At 38.7% G+C, this 16,184-nt stretch overlaps 1 protein-coding gene across 2 annotated transcripts in view; it reads left to right on the top strand.

Annotated features, from left to right (window-relative positions):
- SMC5 (structural maintenance of chromosomes 5) overlaps positions 1-8,397 on the top strand; it is a 58,034-nt gene extending 49,637 nt beyond the window's left edge. For both annotated transcript variants that reach the window (XM_067464425.1, XM_067464426.1), the window contains exons 22-24: positions 2,702-2,881; positions 2,964-3,059; positions 7,407-8,397. In XM_067464425.1, coding sequence (XP_067320526.1) covers positions 2,702-2,881; positions 2,964-3,059; positions 7,407-7,535 — 405 coding nt within the window. In that variant the 3' untranslated portion in view covers positions 7,536-8,397. The remainder of the gene's footprint in view (positions 1-2,701; positions 2,882-2,963; positions 3,060-7,406) is intronic.
- Positions 8,398-16,184: the final 7,787 nt, after the last annotated feature.

Consider the following 16,184-nt stretch of genomic DNA (forward strand, 5'->3'; position numbering starts at 1 on the left):
AGTAAATACAAATGCATACAGCTGAAGTAGCAGTGTAGAATACAATTGAAAAGAAGTAACACCTGGTGAGTAACCTAAAAACAAGGATCAGCAAGGACAGCACCCTCCAGTGAATCCAGGGATCTACTTGCTTTACTCAATCATATATTGAAATGAATATCTTCCTGTTCACTTCAATAGCAAGTGCTGCTGTTCGTAACAATTCTGTGGTTAGGTAAAATCTGTCTTCAGTCCCAGATCCTTGTGTTGAGCAATTTCAAAAAGCATTTCTAAAGTAAAGAAGCAACAACTGCAGTAGCAGCAGCAGTTTAGCAGATCAGAAGCTTCTTGAGCTAGCCATAAAGCGAATGAGCTTCAGCAATACAGGAGCAGAGTCAAGCTTTAAAAGTGATAAAATACTTTATTCAAACAACTACATGACTAGATAGGAAAGTAAAGCCTATCTATCTTAACTATGTAACTCTCTGGAGACATCTTGTCTCTCTCCATGTTCACAGGAAAAGAACAAAAGGGAGCTTGCAATGTGCTCGGAAACGAGTCCCCGAGAAGTATCAGCTGAACAAGCAGGGGATATGAGGAGATAATAGAGTGACAGGCAGACAGAGAGGGCAATGAGGGAAATATAATAATAATAATAATAATAATAATAATAATAATAATAATAATAATAATAAACTTGATTTTGAGACCACCCTCACTCCCTGAAGGGACTCAGTGGTTTACAGGCACAAAACAAAAAGGCAAACATTCAGTGCCTCAAATGAATACAAACGCATCAAAATAATGCACAGAAAGAACAGTAAACTTAGAACAAAAATTAAGCATTGAGATGAAAAAAAACAACAGTCTAATAAGACATGTTCAACTGAAACATGAGCAAAATATTACAACATATACCTTAAAAGCAATAAATACTGGTTTTAGCCATTTTAAAGCCGTTTTAATTACATTAAAATGGCTTTAAAATGGCTAACACCAATATTCATTTAAGATGTATCATAACAGCCATAAAGGACTCTCTCTGCCAACTAACTCACCTGCCTTTCTAAGTCCTTGATGAGGACTCTAAATTTGTGTAGGATGTTGTTGGTTTCCAACACATTGATGGCTCAGTGCTTAATAATAGAAATCTGCCAGGATAGTCCTTTAGCACAAAGATACAGTGTGCATTTCTCAATGTCTCTCTCTTTTTTCATGCTCAGACTCAATATGCACTGCCCCTGGAAAGTTGTTGACCCTCCTTTATCTTAATCGGAATGTAGTTGTTTGCATTCAATTATTGTGCAGTGTGACAAAGCTGTCTGCTTGGCATTAGTACTACATTATTAAATTAGTAAAGAAAACTAGTGCATGGTTATGACTTGAGGGTTCTAGAGAGTCTGGAAAATATCTGTGTAATTGCTCCTCCATAAATTTTGTGCCATAGGAAGTGCCATACTGAGTTTGATTTTGAATGCTAGTGCAAGGCTGCCTGTTCTTTCATGCTGGCTGTAGGCACAATCCTCTGAATTGCTGCGCTTGTGAAAAGAATTTGGATAGTTTCATTAGATAGAATTTGGCAAGCCTATGCTATGCAGCGGAGATTGCCCAGAATAGCCCAAGATACCTACCTAAACAAACTTTCAAAAAGATCACTGGGCAGAATATTCTTTATGACAGCAGTGTGTTGGCAAATCCACTATATCAATCCATGTTTGATATAGAGGCATCTATCTTCCCAAATGAGTTTTAAAGTTGCTCTTCAAACACAGTATAGTGGATCCTTTGTTTCTGTTAGGGTTTGATTCAAGGATCCTTTGTGGATTCTAAATCTCTGGATGCTCAAGTCCCATTAGAAATTGGTGTAATAAAATCTTGTATAAAATGGCAAGATCAAGGATTGCTTTGGGGGAGATTTTTTTCTAGATGTTGATGGTGGAATCCATGGGTGCAGAGTCTGTGGATATGGAGGAACAACTGTAAAGTATTAAATAAACCTTACATTTATTCCAGTGTACTGTCAAAATTGCTTGCTTTGTTGTTGAGATTGTATTTGGAAACAGGAGTCTCCAGACACTCCTACTACATTGATTGCAAAAGTTTAACTTTAGTTTGGATGTAATGTCTGAATTAACAAACTGTAGGTTTTGATGCAGAAGTTAGTCTGCAAATCAGATGTATATGTTATCATCATGATGGACAATCACTCGTGGCCGAGTATGATTGTGGTGACCCCTCCGGATACAGCAGTCCAGTCAGGGATAATTAAAAAGGCAGACTATGTTTAGGTCGCCATTTCTAGCCCTCTCCTCATATGGGGTGAACAGAGTGGATCCTAATAGGGTTGCTCTGACATGGATATAGCTGCTTAATTGCTCAACTGCCTCGGATCTTGAGTTAAAACAAGTGAATCCATATCCACCACTCACATGCTGCCCATGTTAATTTTAATGTTAAGCCAGTGACTCTAGTTTTGTCTTAATGCTCTGCCTACAGTCAGGAATAAGGATTAGCCCCTAGTACTAAGCTGATGGGATATAAAAATGAATAAATAGCTGTTGTCTGTGACTTTTCTGTTGAATATTTAGAAGTTCAAAACATGGCTGCATATCTTGGTTGGATGTGCTGTCTAAATTGGCCACTATAATTTCTGTTTTCTCATTTATTCTCAGTGGTCGTATAGTAACTTGTAGATCTCTAACACTAATGTATTTTGTGACAGGAAGAATATGATAAGTATGGGATTCGGATAAGGGTTAAATTCCGCAGCAGCACGCAACTTCATGAACTGACTCAACACCATCAGAGTGGAGGGGAGAAAAGTGTTTCCACGGTGTTGTACTTAATGGCTTTGCAGGAACTCAACCAATGTCCCTTCAGAGTAGTAGATGAAATAAACCAGGTATTGTTTCCATCATTGTTATGCATATGAAAATGGGACTTTTTTCAGTTGTAAAATATTAATGTATTCATTTCTTTTAAAGGGAATGGACCCTGTTAATGAAAGGAGAGTCTTTGATGTAGTGGTAAAAACTGCCTGTAAAGAGAGCACTTCTCAGTACTTCTTTATTACTCCAAAGGTGTGTATGTACAAACTGTTTACCATCTCTGCCTTCAGTACTTTGGATTTCTGTGTTAACAGAATAAAAATGGAGATCTAACAATAAATGTTGTCTGGAGCATTTAAAATACAGCTTAAAAAATTTAAAACTACTACATCGGTTCTCAAAGTTTGATCTTCCACATGTTTCAGCCTTCAAATCCCATAAGTCCCATTGCTAAAGTAGAAGCTGAACACAGGAGAATGCAAGTATTGGATTTGTTTCATTGCAGGAGTCATAACAAGTGTCTGCTACAATACTGGAGTAATCCCTTCCCTTCTAGGTGAATGGGATAATAACAAGGCTTTCAGGGCTTATTATGGCTAGTAACAAATTAGCATGGAAAATGAGGAAAATAATTTCTAGGGGTTAAATTTTTTTTTATAGAAGTTATCTTTTAACTGAAATTCCCAGACTACATCTAATATGACAATTTTCCCAATCTGTTAAAAAAGCAGAAGTAAAAAACAAAGTAGGCTCAGGAATCCCATTGTATGTCTACTCCCAATGTATAAGCTTGTGTCTCTTCCTAATGAGCTTTACTGTTTTTTGTGACTTCCAGGGGAAAGCCCTGCTCTCGACCTTCTTGATAAAGTAATGAGGTCTTGAAAAAGGTCTGGGCCTTTTTCAGTTGAGGCTCTGTGGAAGTTTGAAACAGATCTGTGTCTTCAAAATAATAAAGAAAATTAAGTCTTCTGAAGTCTTATTAAAAATTAAGTCTCCCAAAAGCTTTTTTTCTTCATGTGGCAAGAGTTCTCTATGGAAGGACTTCTTCCATTGAAATAAAAAAATACTTTTACAGTCTTAATCCATTGTGAATCTTGTGCGGGTAAGGCTTGAAAGCTTTACAATAATGAGTAAAGTTGAGTATCCACCAGGAGTGGTTTGAATTTCTAGGGTTTTTTGAATTTTAGAATACCTGTATTTGCACACACTGATAATAAGTTATCTTGGAAATCGGACGCAAGCCTACATATGAAATTCATTAATATATCATATACATTATAAACATAGCATAAGGTAATTTTATTCACAATATTTTAATAATATTATGTATGAAACAAATTTTGTGTACATTGAGCCATCAAAAAATAAAGGTGTCACTATCCCGGTCAACCGTAAGGATAATTTCAGATTTTGGAGTATTTTCAGATAAATTGCGCTCAGCCTGTGCTTAATAATGAAGGTTTAGCTCTATAAAGAATAATGCTGAACATCTGGCAGCTGATGTGCAGTATAGAGGCACAGGAAGTTATTAGAGGTTGTGGTAACAGTGAATGGGCTGGTGCTTTGCTATTTTCCTCTGATAGAAGCCCTTTTTTCTTGAAGTGAAGATTTATTGGAGAGCTTGTGGGCATTTCTCAAAGCTGGTGTAGGCCCTGAGGAAAATCCTATGGCGCTTCAGTCCCTTTGAGGCTAGGTTCAAAGTTATTTGAGTATGGTTGGTCCTCCACCCAGAGTGATATTACACATTGTATTATTTAGTGATGTTGCTTTAATGCTCTTTGATGACTTTTTTATTTCTAAAACATCTCTTAATATTTACCTCATTCTATTGTTATCATTTGCTTTTCTTAAATGTCATTCAGCTTTTACATAGGTCCCGCAGTTGTGCCAGTGGCAGAAATCTGTGAGGTGGTACCCATCAATAACTTTCATGTTGCGATGCTTATGTAGCCAATATGAGTGGAGTGGAGCTTTATAGTAATAGTGGAAGATGAACAGAGATCTTAATTTATTCAGTATGTGTCATCTGTAGGATATTATCTGTAGGATTTTCCTCAGGTTTGAGAAATGCCCATAAGCCCTCCAGTAAGTGGGAGGCTACACAGGGTTCTGATGGATTAACCAGCTAATTGGCCCAGTTGATTGGAAACCATTCACTGGTAGGATGTGTTAAGCATTTTGGGTTTTTTTTTTTGTGTTGTTTTGTTGTCTTGTGGTATAAACAGAACATTGAGTAAATACTGGTCATTATAGTACTGTTATACCAGCTGGTTGTGAGAGAGCCAGCTGAAGGACTAGGTAATAGTGAGAGGACTAACTAGAACCATCTGTTGGGTACAAGGCGGTCCTTTGGTAGGAGTAGGGTGCTGCTGGATTAACTAAATATTTATTATTTATTTGTTTACTGTATTTATATACCGCCTTTCTCATCCCTGAGGGGATTCAAGGTAGTTTACGAGATGTTAATGGCAAACATTCAGTGCCAACATACAAGTAAACCAGGAAATCATAACCAACCACTACATATAATTATGACTCAAAATGATTAAAATCATTAAACATACAACATTAAACAATATTTAAATATTAAAAAGAAAACATTAAAAACATCCTGGCATAAATATTCAAATAACATCATCCAAAAACCGTACACCATAGTCATTTCGATTGTCATTACACATGTTCCTTTAATTACTCTTTGCACTGCATAATTTTACTGGCCAAAGGCTTGGTCCCACAACCACTTCTTTGTTCTCTATCTAAAGGCCAGGAGGGAGGGCGCTGATCTAATTGTCTAACTAATTGTCCTGGTCAATTGAGAATACACCCATTGATTGTGTGTCAAGTGTTGTTGTATTAATGGGTTTTTTTTTTACATTTTCATTTTGTGTTTTTGGTTGTTTCTTCGGTTTTTTATTTGTTTGTTTATAATTCAGTGTATTCAGAACTTTGAGCAGCGATACAAGTCATACAGGGCAGAAGGAGATATGGTAATGGCAAGGTCACATACCCTTATAGAGGAAGGAGAGAAATGTGTTTAATACCTGTCCCACCTTCCAGTCACTCTGCCAGCCTGGGGAACTTGGAGTGTGAGCCAGACCATACAGAAAACCTCACCTTGCACTTAATCAATGCTTGGTCAGTGAAAAATGGGGCTCATATCACCTGTTATCACCTCAAAGATGAAGGAGCTTACCTAGCGTGCTTCACTGAGATGATAGTAGTCCCAGGCCCTCCCAGATTCCCTGGCTGAGCTCATGGAACTGGTCTTAAAAGTGTTGTTGGAGTCACCCAGGACTTTGCTTCTGGGCAACTTCAACATACCACTGGAGTCCAGTTTGTCAGATGCAGCTCAGGAGTTCATGGTATCCATGACAAACATAGGCCTATCCCAATTGGTTTTTGGACTGACACATTCAGCAGGTCATACCCTTGATGTGATTTTCAGCAAGGAACGTATGGATCTAAGGGTGAAGGTGATCAACACCTCCAAGTTGTCACGGACAGAACACTTTCTTGTCAGGGCTGGTATCACAGCTACAACCTACCCCTGCAGAGGTGGGGAACCTATTAAAATGGTCAGCCCTTGAAGGCTAATGGATCCTCAGATTTCAGGAGGTTTTGGAGGGTATTGTGGCTGGCATCACCAATGATACTATTGAATCCCTATAAATGGAATCGAAATCTAACTAGGGCTATTGACATGATCGCCCCCAAATGTCCTCTCCGACCTGTTACAAATCAGGCTCCCTGGTATGCAGAGACCCTCAAGGAAATGAAACAGGAAGAATGATGACTAGAGCGCAGATGGCAGAAAACCCAACTTTTATATGACAAGACATGGTATAGAGGGCACCTCTGCTCCTATAAGGTGGCAGGCATGCAGTGCAGGAAGCTTTATATTGTTGAAGACTTTCATGGCTGGATTCACTGGGGTGTTGTGTGGTTTCCGGGCTGTATGGCTGTGTTCTAGCAACATTTTCTTTTGATGTTTTGCCTGCATCTGTGACTGGCATCTTCAGAGGATTTGATGGTGGTAACACAGGTGGAAATTGTATACCTGTGGAATGTCCAGGGTTGGAAAAAGAACCAATGTCTGTTAAACTAGTGTAAAGGGTGCAGTTAGCAAGTTTGATTTGCAAGTCTTTGAGTGGGATCCATCCACTATCATGTGAGGTAATTGGTTGACTATGTGAGCCCTCACTATTTGACTGTGTGATCCTCTTAGTTACTCACATGCTAATGGATGTATTCCAACACTTGCAAATCAAGTTTGCTAATTTTTTTAGATGATGGTGTATTTTTAGCAATGTTGAAACCCGCTTTGATCGACAAGGAGAGAAATAAAATGATGATGATGATGATGATGATGATGATGATGATCATCATCATCATCATCATCATCATCATCATCATCGTCTTGCCCACCTGGCAAAAATGCCTGACTATGGTCAATAAAAAAGGAAGCATAGAACAGCATATGTATATGAGAAATAAAATATAGGTGCTGTATATTGACTAAGTCACAATTGTGCTTGCTGTGTGTGAGTGTGAGAGAGAACTGATTTAATTGAGTTATCTTTCTTGCTCACTTCACAGCTGTTACAGAACCTCACTTATGACCAAAAAATGACTGTGTTGGTGGTCAACAATGGACCTTCTATGCTCGAATCAAGAAAGTGGAACTTAGAAGCTTTCCTTAGAAGACGTCGGCGAATTCAGCCATGACTAATCAGCAAAGATCTTCTGATGCCTTTTGGAACCAAGGAGGAGAACAGTTGGAGCAAGCTGAAGAACTTAAATTTCTTCTAATATTTAAAGCACATCTCTCTTGAAGAAGCTGTTGATGGTCTTCATTTTAAGTGACCATATGTTTCAGTTTTTATGGTTATTTCTTCTGGAAGACCACAAATACGAATTCTAAGGAGATTTTTTTTTTGTATTAGCAGTCATCCGGTGGTGCATTTTGGGTTGTAGTCTTTTAGAGCTTTGATGTATTTAGATCCTTTTTGCGTGAGTTGTAAATGTTCTGATGTCACTTTTGCAGGTATTCGTGAACTGGTAAAGATATCTGTTGAGCAAGACAGTATTAACTGGTGTTTCAGTCCAGTATTGTGCACTCAAAAGAGACTGTCCAAACTGTTTAATGAAAAATTATATGTAATTTATGGAGGACTTTAAAAAGTGCTTTCTCAGCTTGCCCCTAGAGCAGTGGTTCTCAACTTTTGGTCCTCCGGGTGTTGGATTTCAGCTCCCACAATTCCTGACAGCTGGTAAACTGGCTGGGATTTCTGGGAGTTGAAGTCTAAAACACCTGGAGGACCAAAGGTTGGGAACCACTGCCCTAGAGTAACATCTTAATTGTGTTTTAGAAGAGGAAAAGTTTCAAAGAACTGCCAAAGATCCAAAACATGTTCTACCTTCTTATTGAAAACTCAGTAGGAACTATTGGGTGGACTCATGATTGATAATTTTATACCAAAGGCCATAAGATGGGACCTGTTTACATTTTCCCCATTGATTTATTGTTGGAAAAATAATCTTCCTCCATGTGTTGCAAAAAAAATTGTATAATAAATTTATACTGGAATTTTTTTTTCATTTGTCATATTTTCAAAACATGCCTCGGTTTTTAGATTGTTCCATTGAGAGAAAAATGTAGACATTCCACAATCCTCAAATCATATTCACCTTTGAACTGTTTTCCTCAACACACTACTATTATGACTGGTGATTTCACTGAATTTTTAGAATTAAGTATACTTAACGAGAGTTAGGGAGATGAGAAAGGGAAAGAGAAGAGAGGTGACTTATACTATATTATGCAGTCTTTTAATCAAGATCTTCTGGTGAGATGTAGAATTTTTCTCAAATTGACGGAAGGGTATATGTTTGCAATTCCCAATAATAATAATAATAATAATAATAATAATAATAATAATAATAATAATGTAGACGAAGGGTGTACAACCTTTTGGCTTACCTAGGCCACATTAGAAGAAAAAGAATTGCCTTGGTCGCACACTGCCATAAAACTGAAGCCACAATTTCGTGTTAGCTGCATTCATAGCCGTTCTGGGCCACAGATAGCAAGAGTATACTTCACGCAGCAGCACTGTGCCTAGTGCAAAATACATTTTTTTTTCAAAATTCATTTTTCATGACATTGTAATAGACTCTCTTGCTCTTTATTTTATTAATTAATTTAAAAAGTTTTTCATGTCTTCTGGCCAAACTGTTTGCATTTTAATAGGACGACTGACCACTGTAGTTTTATATATAGTGTTTTTAAAGTTGTTTTTGTAATTGTGATATATGATATTTTAATGAGTGTATATGTTTTTTATGGCTGGAAACCGGGCTGAGTCCCTCAATGAGGTTGAGAAGCTCGGTATAGAAAACTGTGAAATAAATAAATAAATAAATTATAATGCGAATTACAGATAATACTCTAATATTTGTAGATGTAACATACTGTGATTATTCCATTCATTTCTGTTGTTGTCAACAAAGTTTGTACTCAAGAACTGTACAATCAAGTTACCAAAAAAAAAAAAATCAGAATGATTTCAGTAGTTTATGATTTTATGTTGGGCCTCATTCATAGAGATCCTGGGCTGCATGCAGCCCATGAGCTACAGATTGGACAAGCCTCATTTTTAGGCCATAATAATAAAGAAGAGGGAATTTGAAAAGGCCCATTGAATACAGTGATACTGCCAGCTAAACATAGAATGTACTAACCATTTAATTCTGGAGTGCAGTAGATACTCAAAATTGTGCTGCATATGTTCATTAAAGTTATTGACCTTCAATGAGATGCCACCAAATTGTTTTCCCCACTGTCACATATGCAATGCTGTTATTTCTCCTGCAAAAATGAATATTATAGGTCATGCCTGAATCAGTGATTTTCAGACAAAAAGTTTAATTAATAGAAAGGGCACACAAATGTCTCATCTATCAGACTTTTTTAGTACTTTCCTTGAGAATGAGCATTTAGAGCAGTGGTTCTCAACCTGTGGGTCCCTAGATGTTTTGGCCTTCAACTCCCAGAAATCCTAATAGCTGGTAAACTGGCTGGGATTTCTGGAAGTTGTAGGTTAAAACATCTGGGGACCCACAGGTTGAGAACCACTGATTGAGGGGGTGGGGAAAGGTAAAGTGGAAGGAATGGTCTGTTGTACTACATTTTGCCAAAAGCTACACATCTGGCTGTAATGCCAACTTTATTTTGTGGCATCTTTCCTTTTGCAGGTTTTAAACATTTACGATCTTTTGAGATTTGGGTATTTCACTATGCTAACAAAAACAAGGTTTGTTTTGATTAGATCCTAATGGCTAATCATATAATTGCTTACTGTGATTTTAAGAGCTCGGGCATGACCAATTCTTTGTTTATATTGGGGCCACTAGCACTTCTTTAGTCATTATATATTTTGGCTACTATCAGAACAACTATAAATCTGATGTGAGAAAGAGAGATGAATTGGATTCATGACAAAAGAAAATATAAATTATTCCACCCTCCCTCAAAGGACCAGCCATGCAATTTCCCTTGCTAAAGTTTGGGAGTGGGCCGAATAAAAGTTCACGCTTCATGTCACACTATCGACATTCATGTCGTGCTGGCACCATGTTTACTGTTGTTTTCATAACTTCTTTTCCCTGGAAACTGAGAATGCTTGTTAGGTCCATACATAAACACAATATATACATAAAGAAAGACCATATATACATAAAGAAATGGCAAGGTGTGCCATTTCAATTATGGATTTGCTAGATTATTCTTTAATCAAGCAGCAACAAAACCGTTGGAAGGAGCATCTGCTAAGAATGCAATAGTAGCTAAATTATATGCTGTATCCTGGAAATCTGAGATTTGGATCTTTACCACTAGAGGCCACTGTAATACCAACTGCTGGGTGACTGCCTTGCCTTGAAAAGCAGTAGTTTGCACAGAAGGGGAAATCATGCCTTTCATTTTCAATTTGACTAAGGTGCTTGGGCTCCTTCTCTAAAATGTGTTGGGCTTCCTTGTTTCCTTGCAAACAAAATTTCTTTGTTAACTGGGTAGGAGTGAAAAACAGGTTTGTGTCAAGCACCTAGAAGAAACAAGAGTCAGGAAAAGAGGAAGTAGATACTGGAGATGTGGAGATGGTAGTGCCCTGATATATCACAAAGTTTCTGATAAGAGGAGAGCTGACTTCAATCAACATTTGAACCTCTTGGTGTTAGCAGGCTGATCTTTTGCTTGAAACAGATAAATAATGTGCAAACTGAATACAACTTACCAGACAGAATTGTTAGTTATACAGTCCAACACACAGGACAACAGCAATTTTTAGTGTTAGATCTTATTTATTTACTTACTTATTTACGACATTTATATGCCGTCCTTCTCACCCCAAAGGGGAATATATATGTTCCATTTATCATATTTATTTACTGTAATGTTGTGTTTTGGAGCCCCCTGTGGTGCAGTGGGTTAAACTGCTGAGCTGAAAGGTCGGTGGTTCGAATCTGGGGAACTGGTTGAGTTCCCGTTATTAACCTCAGCTTCTGCCAATCTAGCAGTTTGACAATATGCAAATGTGAGAAGATCAATAAGTACCGCCTTGGCGGAAAGGTAATGGTGCTCCATACAGTCATGCTGGCCACATAACCTTGGAGGTGTCTATGGAAAACACCGGCTCTTTGATTTAGAAATGAAGATGAGCACCCCCCCCCCCCCAAGAGTCGGACACGACTGGATTTAATATCAAGGGGAAATCTTTACCTTTATTTATAAGTGTTTTATTTAACATGCTGTATAGAGTGTAATCATGTCTTATCAAGCCTTTTTGTTTGGTTTGGTATTGTGATATGGCCTAAGGACTAATCAACAACAACAACTTCAAATGAGCCTTTATGATGTTAAGAGCATCAGAATTTAAATGGTGGATCATGCTTATGTTTCATGGCTATTTCAGAAATTGGCAGAGTTTTATTGTACAATCAAGTTGTTCCTCCTAATCCTTGTCCCTGGTATAACTCTTAGAACTGAAAAGCAATAGCCATTCTGGTTTCATCATTAGCTACTGAAGCCCAAGAATTTCCTGCAGTCTAAAGTCTGTTTCATTGCAATCTGTTTTTTCCCCAGAACTGATATTGTGACTTCTAGCAAACTATTTATAGAAATATGGAAATTAAGTAAGGCAGAATGTGCTTTACTTACTTACTTACTTAGTCGATCCCTCGTAGTCCGAGGATGATGGTCCTCCAAGTGTATTATCCTGGTGGTGGGTCCGTAGGTGAGCCCTATTCTTGATCTGCATCTTCTCCCACAGTGAGGGTATTGGTTTCCAGGTGGAAGGCGGTCCTGGTCGGGGTTGGCTTGACGCGCCTTCCTCTTGGCATGTTTCTCTCTTTCACCCTCCATTTGTGCCTCTTCAAATTCTGCAGCACTGCTGGTCACAGCTGACCTCCAACTGGAGCGCTCAAGGGCCAGGGCTTCCCAATTCTCAGTGTTTATGCCAGAGTTTTTAAGGTTGGCTTTGAGCCCATCTTTAAATCTCTTTTCCTGTCCTCCAACATTCTGTTTTCTGTTCTTGAGTTCGAAGTAAAGCAACTGCTTTGGAAGACGGTGGTCGGGCATCCGGACAACATGGCCAGTCCAGCAGAGTTGATGGCGGAGGACCATCAATTCAATGCTGGTGGTCTTTGCTTCTTCCAGCATGTTGACATTTGTCCACTTGTCTTCCCAAGAGATTTGTAGGATTTTTCAGAGACAGTGCTGATGGAATCGTTCTAGGAGTTGCATGTGACATCTGTAGACTGTCCAGGGTTGGGAGGACAATAGCTTTATAAACAAGCACCTTGGTCTCCCTACGGATGTCCCAGCCCTCAAACACTCTCTGCTTCATTTGGAAAAATGCTGCACTCTCAGAGCTCAGGTGGTGTTGAATTTCAGTGTCAATGTTGACTTTTGTGAAGAGGTGGCTGCCAAGGTAGCAGAAATGGTCAACATTTTCTAATGTTACACCATTAAGCTGTATTTCTGGCATTGGAGAGGGATTGGCTGGTGACTGCTAGAAGAGGACTTTGGTTTTCTTGATGTTTAATGAGAGGCCAAGCTTCTCATATGCTTCTGCGAAGGTGTTTAGAGTGGCATGTAGGCCTTCTTCTGAATGCGCACAGACGACGTTGTCATTGGCATACTGGAGTTCTATAAAAGATGTTGTAACCTTGGTTTTGGCTTTCAGTCTGCTGAGGTTAAATAGCTTGCCATCTGTCAGATGATTTCCACTCCAGTGGGAAGCTTCCCATCAACAAGATGAAGTATCATAGTGATTAAGATGGAAAATAAGGTTGGGGCAATAACACATCCCTAAACTTATTTTCCATGTTCATCGCTATGATACTTCATCCAGCAGTCACTGGCCAATCCCTCTCCAATGCCGGAAATACAGCTTAATATATATATGCCCTTAGATAAAACAAACACTGCATGCACACCTATATCAAATTAAAGTTGTGATAAGGACACATCTACACACACATGCATACACAAATATCCATATCTGTATCATCTACATCTATAACATATTATGTATGCTTACTTTTCCATCTCACCATGGCAGAACCTTTTCACATTGGTGGGATTGTGTGTTTCTCCGAGGCAAGAGGCTCTGCTGACAGTAGCAGTGCTGCTAGTAGGGTTTCTCATGTCAGATAGGATTTGTTGAGGAGTTGGACTAAATGTGCCAAACAGCTACTAGACAGCAGCAGTCGTGGAGGGTGACACTGGCAGAGGTCGCAGGTTCAAATCCGGGGAGTGGCATGAGCTCCTGCTGTCAGCCCCAGCTTCTGCCAACCTAGCAGTTTGAAAACATGCAAATATGAGTAGCTCAATAGGTGAGAAGGTAACGGTGCTCCATGCAATCATGCCAGCCACGTGACCTTGGAGGCATCTATGGACAACACTGGCTCTTTGGTTTAGAAATGGAGATGAGCACCACCCCCCAGAGTCGGACACGATTAGACTTAATGTCAGGGGGAAACCTTTATCTTACTAGTCATTCCAGTGAATATAGTGTTAAGCAGAACTATCATCAGATTTAGTCCTTCAGCAGCAATCCTGGTCCCATTTACTTGAGAGTGAACTCTATTCAATACATAGGATTTACATCCTTAATAATAATTCATACAACCACAGTGAAGGTGAAGCTGATGGAAGCACAGGATCATCATTGGTTGTAAACAGGAAAAATAAAACCTGGTAACATTATGTCAAGTAAAGATAGCTTTGAGGAAGGAGCAATGGAATTTTTTTAAACGCCGAAACCATATATAACAGACACTGGCAAACTTCGGCCCTCCAGGGGTTTTGGATGTTAACTCCCACAATTTCTAACAACCAGTAAGTTGGGTGGGATTTCTGGGAGCTGAAGTCCAAAACACCTGTAGGGTCGAAGTTTCCCTATAATATGCAAAAACACACCACATGTGGATTAAATACAGGTAAAGTAGAGGAAGGAAATAGAATAGAAAGAATTATTATGTTGTAAACATCTACATTTGTTATTGGCCAAAATTTGCCCGTTGTGCCTTTTTCGGTATGCTTCATTTACTGGCTGTGATTTTGGAGAGGGTTTGGTTGCCATTTTCCATCCATGCCTTGTAACCTTTAAGACTGATTAAATGTGTGAGTGTGTAAACACACAACAAACACAAAACATCAGAAACTTATCTGTTAAACTTTCAGAAAAGTCCAATTAGAAATAGATTTGGGGCCAGGTAGAAATAGAGATAAGGTGAGGGTCAGATAGAAATTGATTACATCTTGAGAAGATTGGGTAAGGCCAGTTAAGAAGAAAAGAACTGATGTGATCTGAATAGGGTTGGTTTGATGGGAGCTGACAGTATGGGAAAAGTTCAGGGAACTTCATGTTTAACTTACCCGAACAACACACAATGTTGTCCAAAATTGAGGTCCAGATACCAGATCAAGAAAATAATCCTGAGCATAAAAGGACAAAGTGAATAATGGTTGGAACTGTGGAGTCAACTTGGGGGGTGTGGGGTGGGGTGGGGGGTGGGATTCCTATGCTCAGGAATGATGGCCATCATTGATCAAATATTTGTTAGGCCAGGTTGTTTTGAAGTGTCCTCGCAATAGACCTTGCCTTAGAAAACCATATGAAATGCATGGAGATATCATAAACTGACAGGTACTTGAAGGCACACACACATGCATCCTCTGCATGTATTACTGAAGCGGAACATGTTGTCATGCATTCATTATTCATGTGGCTGGTGATGGTAAAAACCAACTGTGCTGTAGTTAGCTTTTGAAAGTTTATGTCTCTATGCTTGTAAGATATACAAATTGCTTGATGACCAAGGTCTTGGGGAAGGGAGCCATTGGGAAGGGTGAGTTTAAGAGCTTTGACACTTTGTGGGAGGAGTAAGAAAGAATAGGTTGGGCTCTTCAAAAACGAATAAAATCCAATGGCTCATAGTGGTTTGTTCATCACAGAATGAAGGGTAACATCCCGAGAACACCAACTATTAGTAGTCTAGAGAGGAAACATGGAATGAAATGAATTAAAAGGACATTAGACAGAATGAATGAGAAAAACATTTCAGAACAATGTGGAATGCAACGGTTTAAAGACAGCCATCTGGTTTCAGTCCTAAGAATACTGCCTTGTAAACTGGGACTGTAATATCACAGAAAAGGCTGTCACCCTCAATTTCCACATTTTATTCCTTTGTTTAAAATCTCATAATTTTTCATCTAGCCTAGAGGCCCTACATGGGACTTTATTATGGGACAGGATTGTCTTGCTGTCACCAAGGCCAGGGATGTAGCTGCAGGATGGAGGTGAGTGGGATGGAGGCATTGCCTCCACAATTTAAATGTTGCATCTCCCAAGGATTTTTTCCATTATTCTCTGAATTTCTAGCATTGTAATAAAGTAAAACTTTAAAACCGAGTTTAGTTTAGCTCCCCAAAGGGCAGGCAGAGATACCATGAATGTGTGAACACAGCAAATATGAATTCTAGTTGTGAACTATTTCAAGTGTCTCACTTTGCAATGATGAAAATTTGGCAACTGGAGGAAAATATTATTTAGGGGATAGAGAATGCACTTTTATTTGAAGATGTGAAATGGTATGTCACTATTAACCTTAGAAGACTCTTCCTAAAGATTTATTTTTCTCAGCGGAGTTACATGACAGGGGCTAGAGGTAGGCAAAGATGAAAAACAACACTTTTGGACTACGTGGGAGTCTTAAAATTTAAGTTTTTGGGTTGCACTTCTGTGCAGTTATAGAAGAGTGAAAGACTCTTTCTTTCTATAATTTTATAGTTTATTTTTGGTCACTTTT

Source organism: Anolis sagrei, chromosome 2, assembly GCF_037176765.1.
Source record: "Anolis sagrei isolate rAnoSag1 chromosome 2, rAnoSag1.mat, whole genome shotgun sequence".
NCBI lineage: Eukaryota > Metazoa > Chordata > Lepidosauria > Squamata > Dactyloidae > Anolis > Anolis sagrei.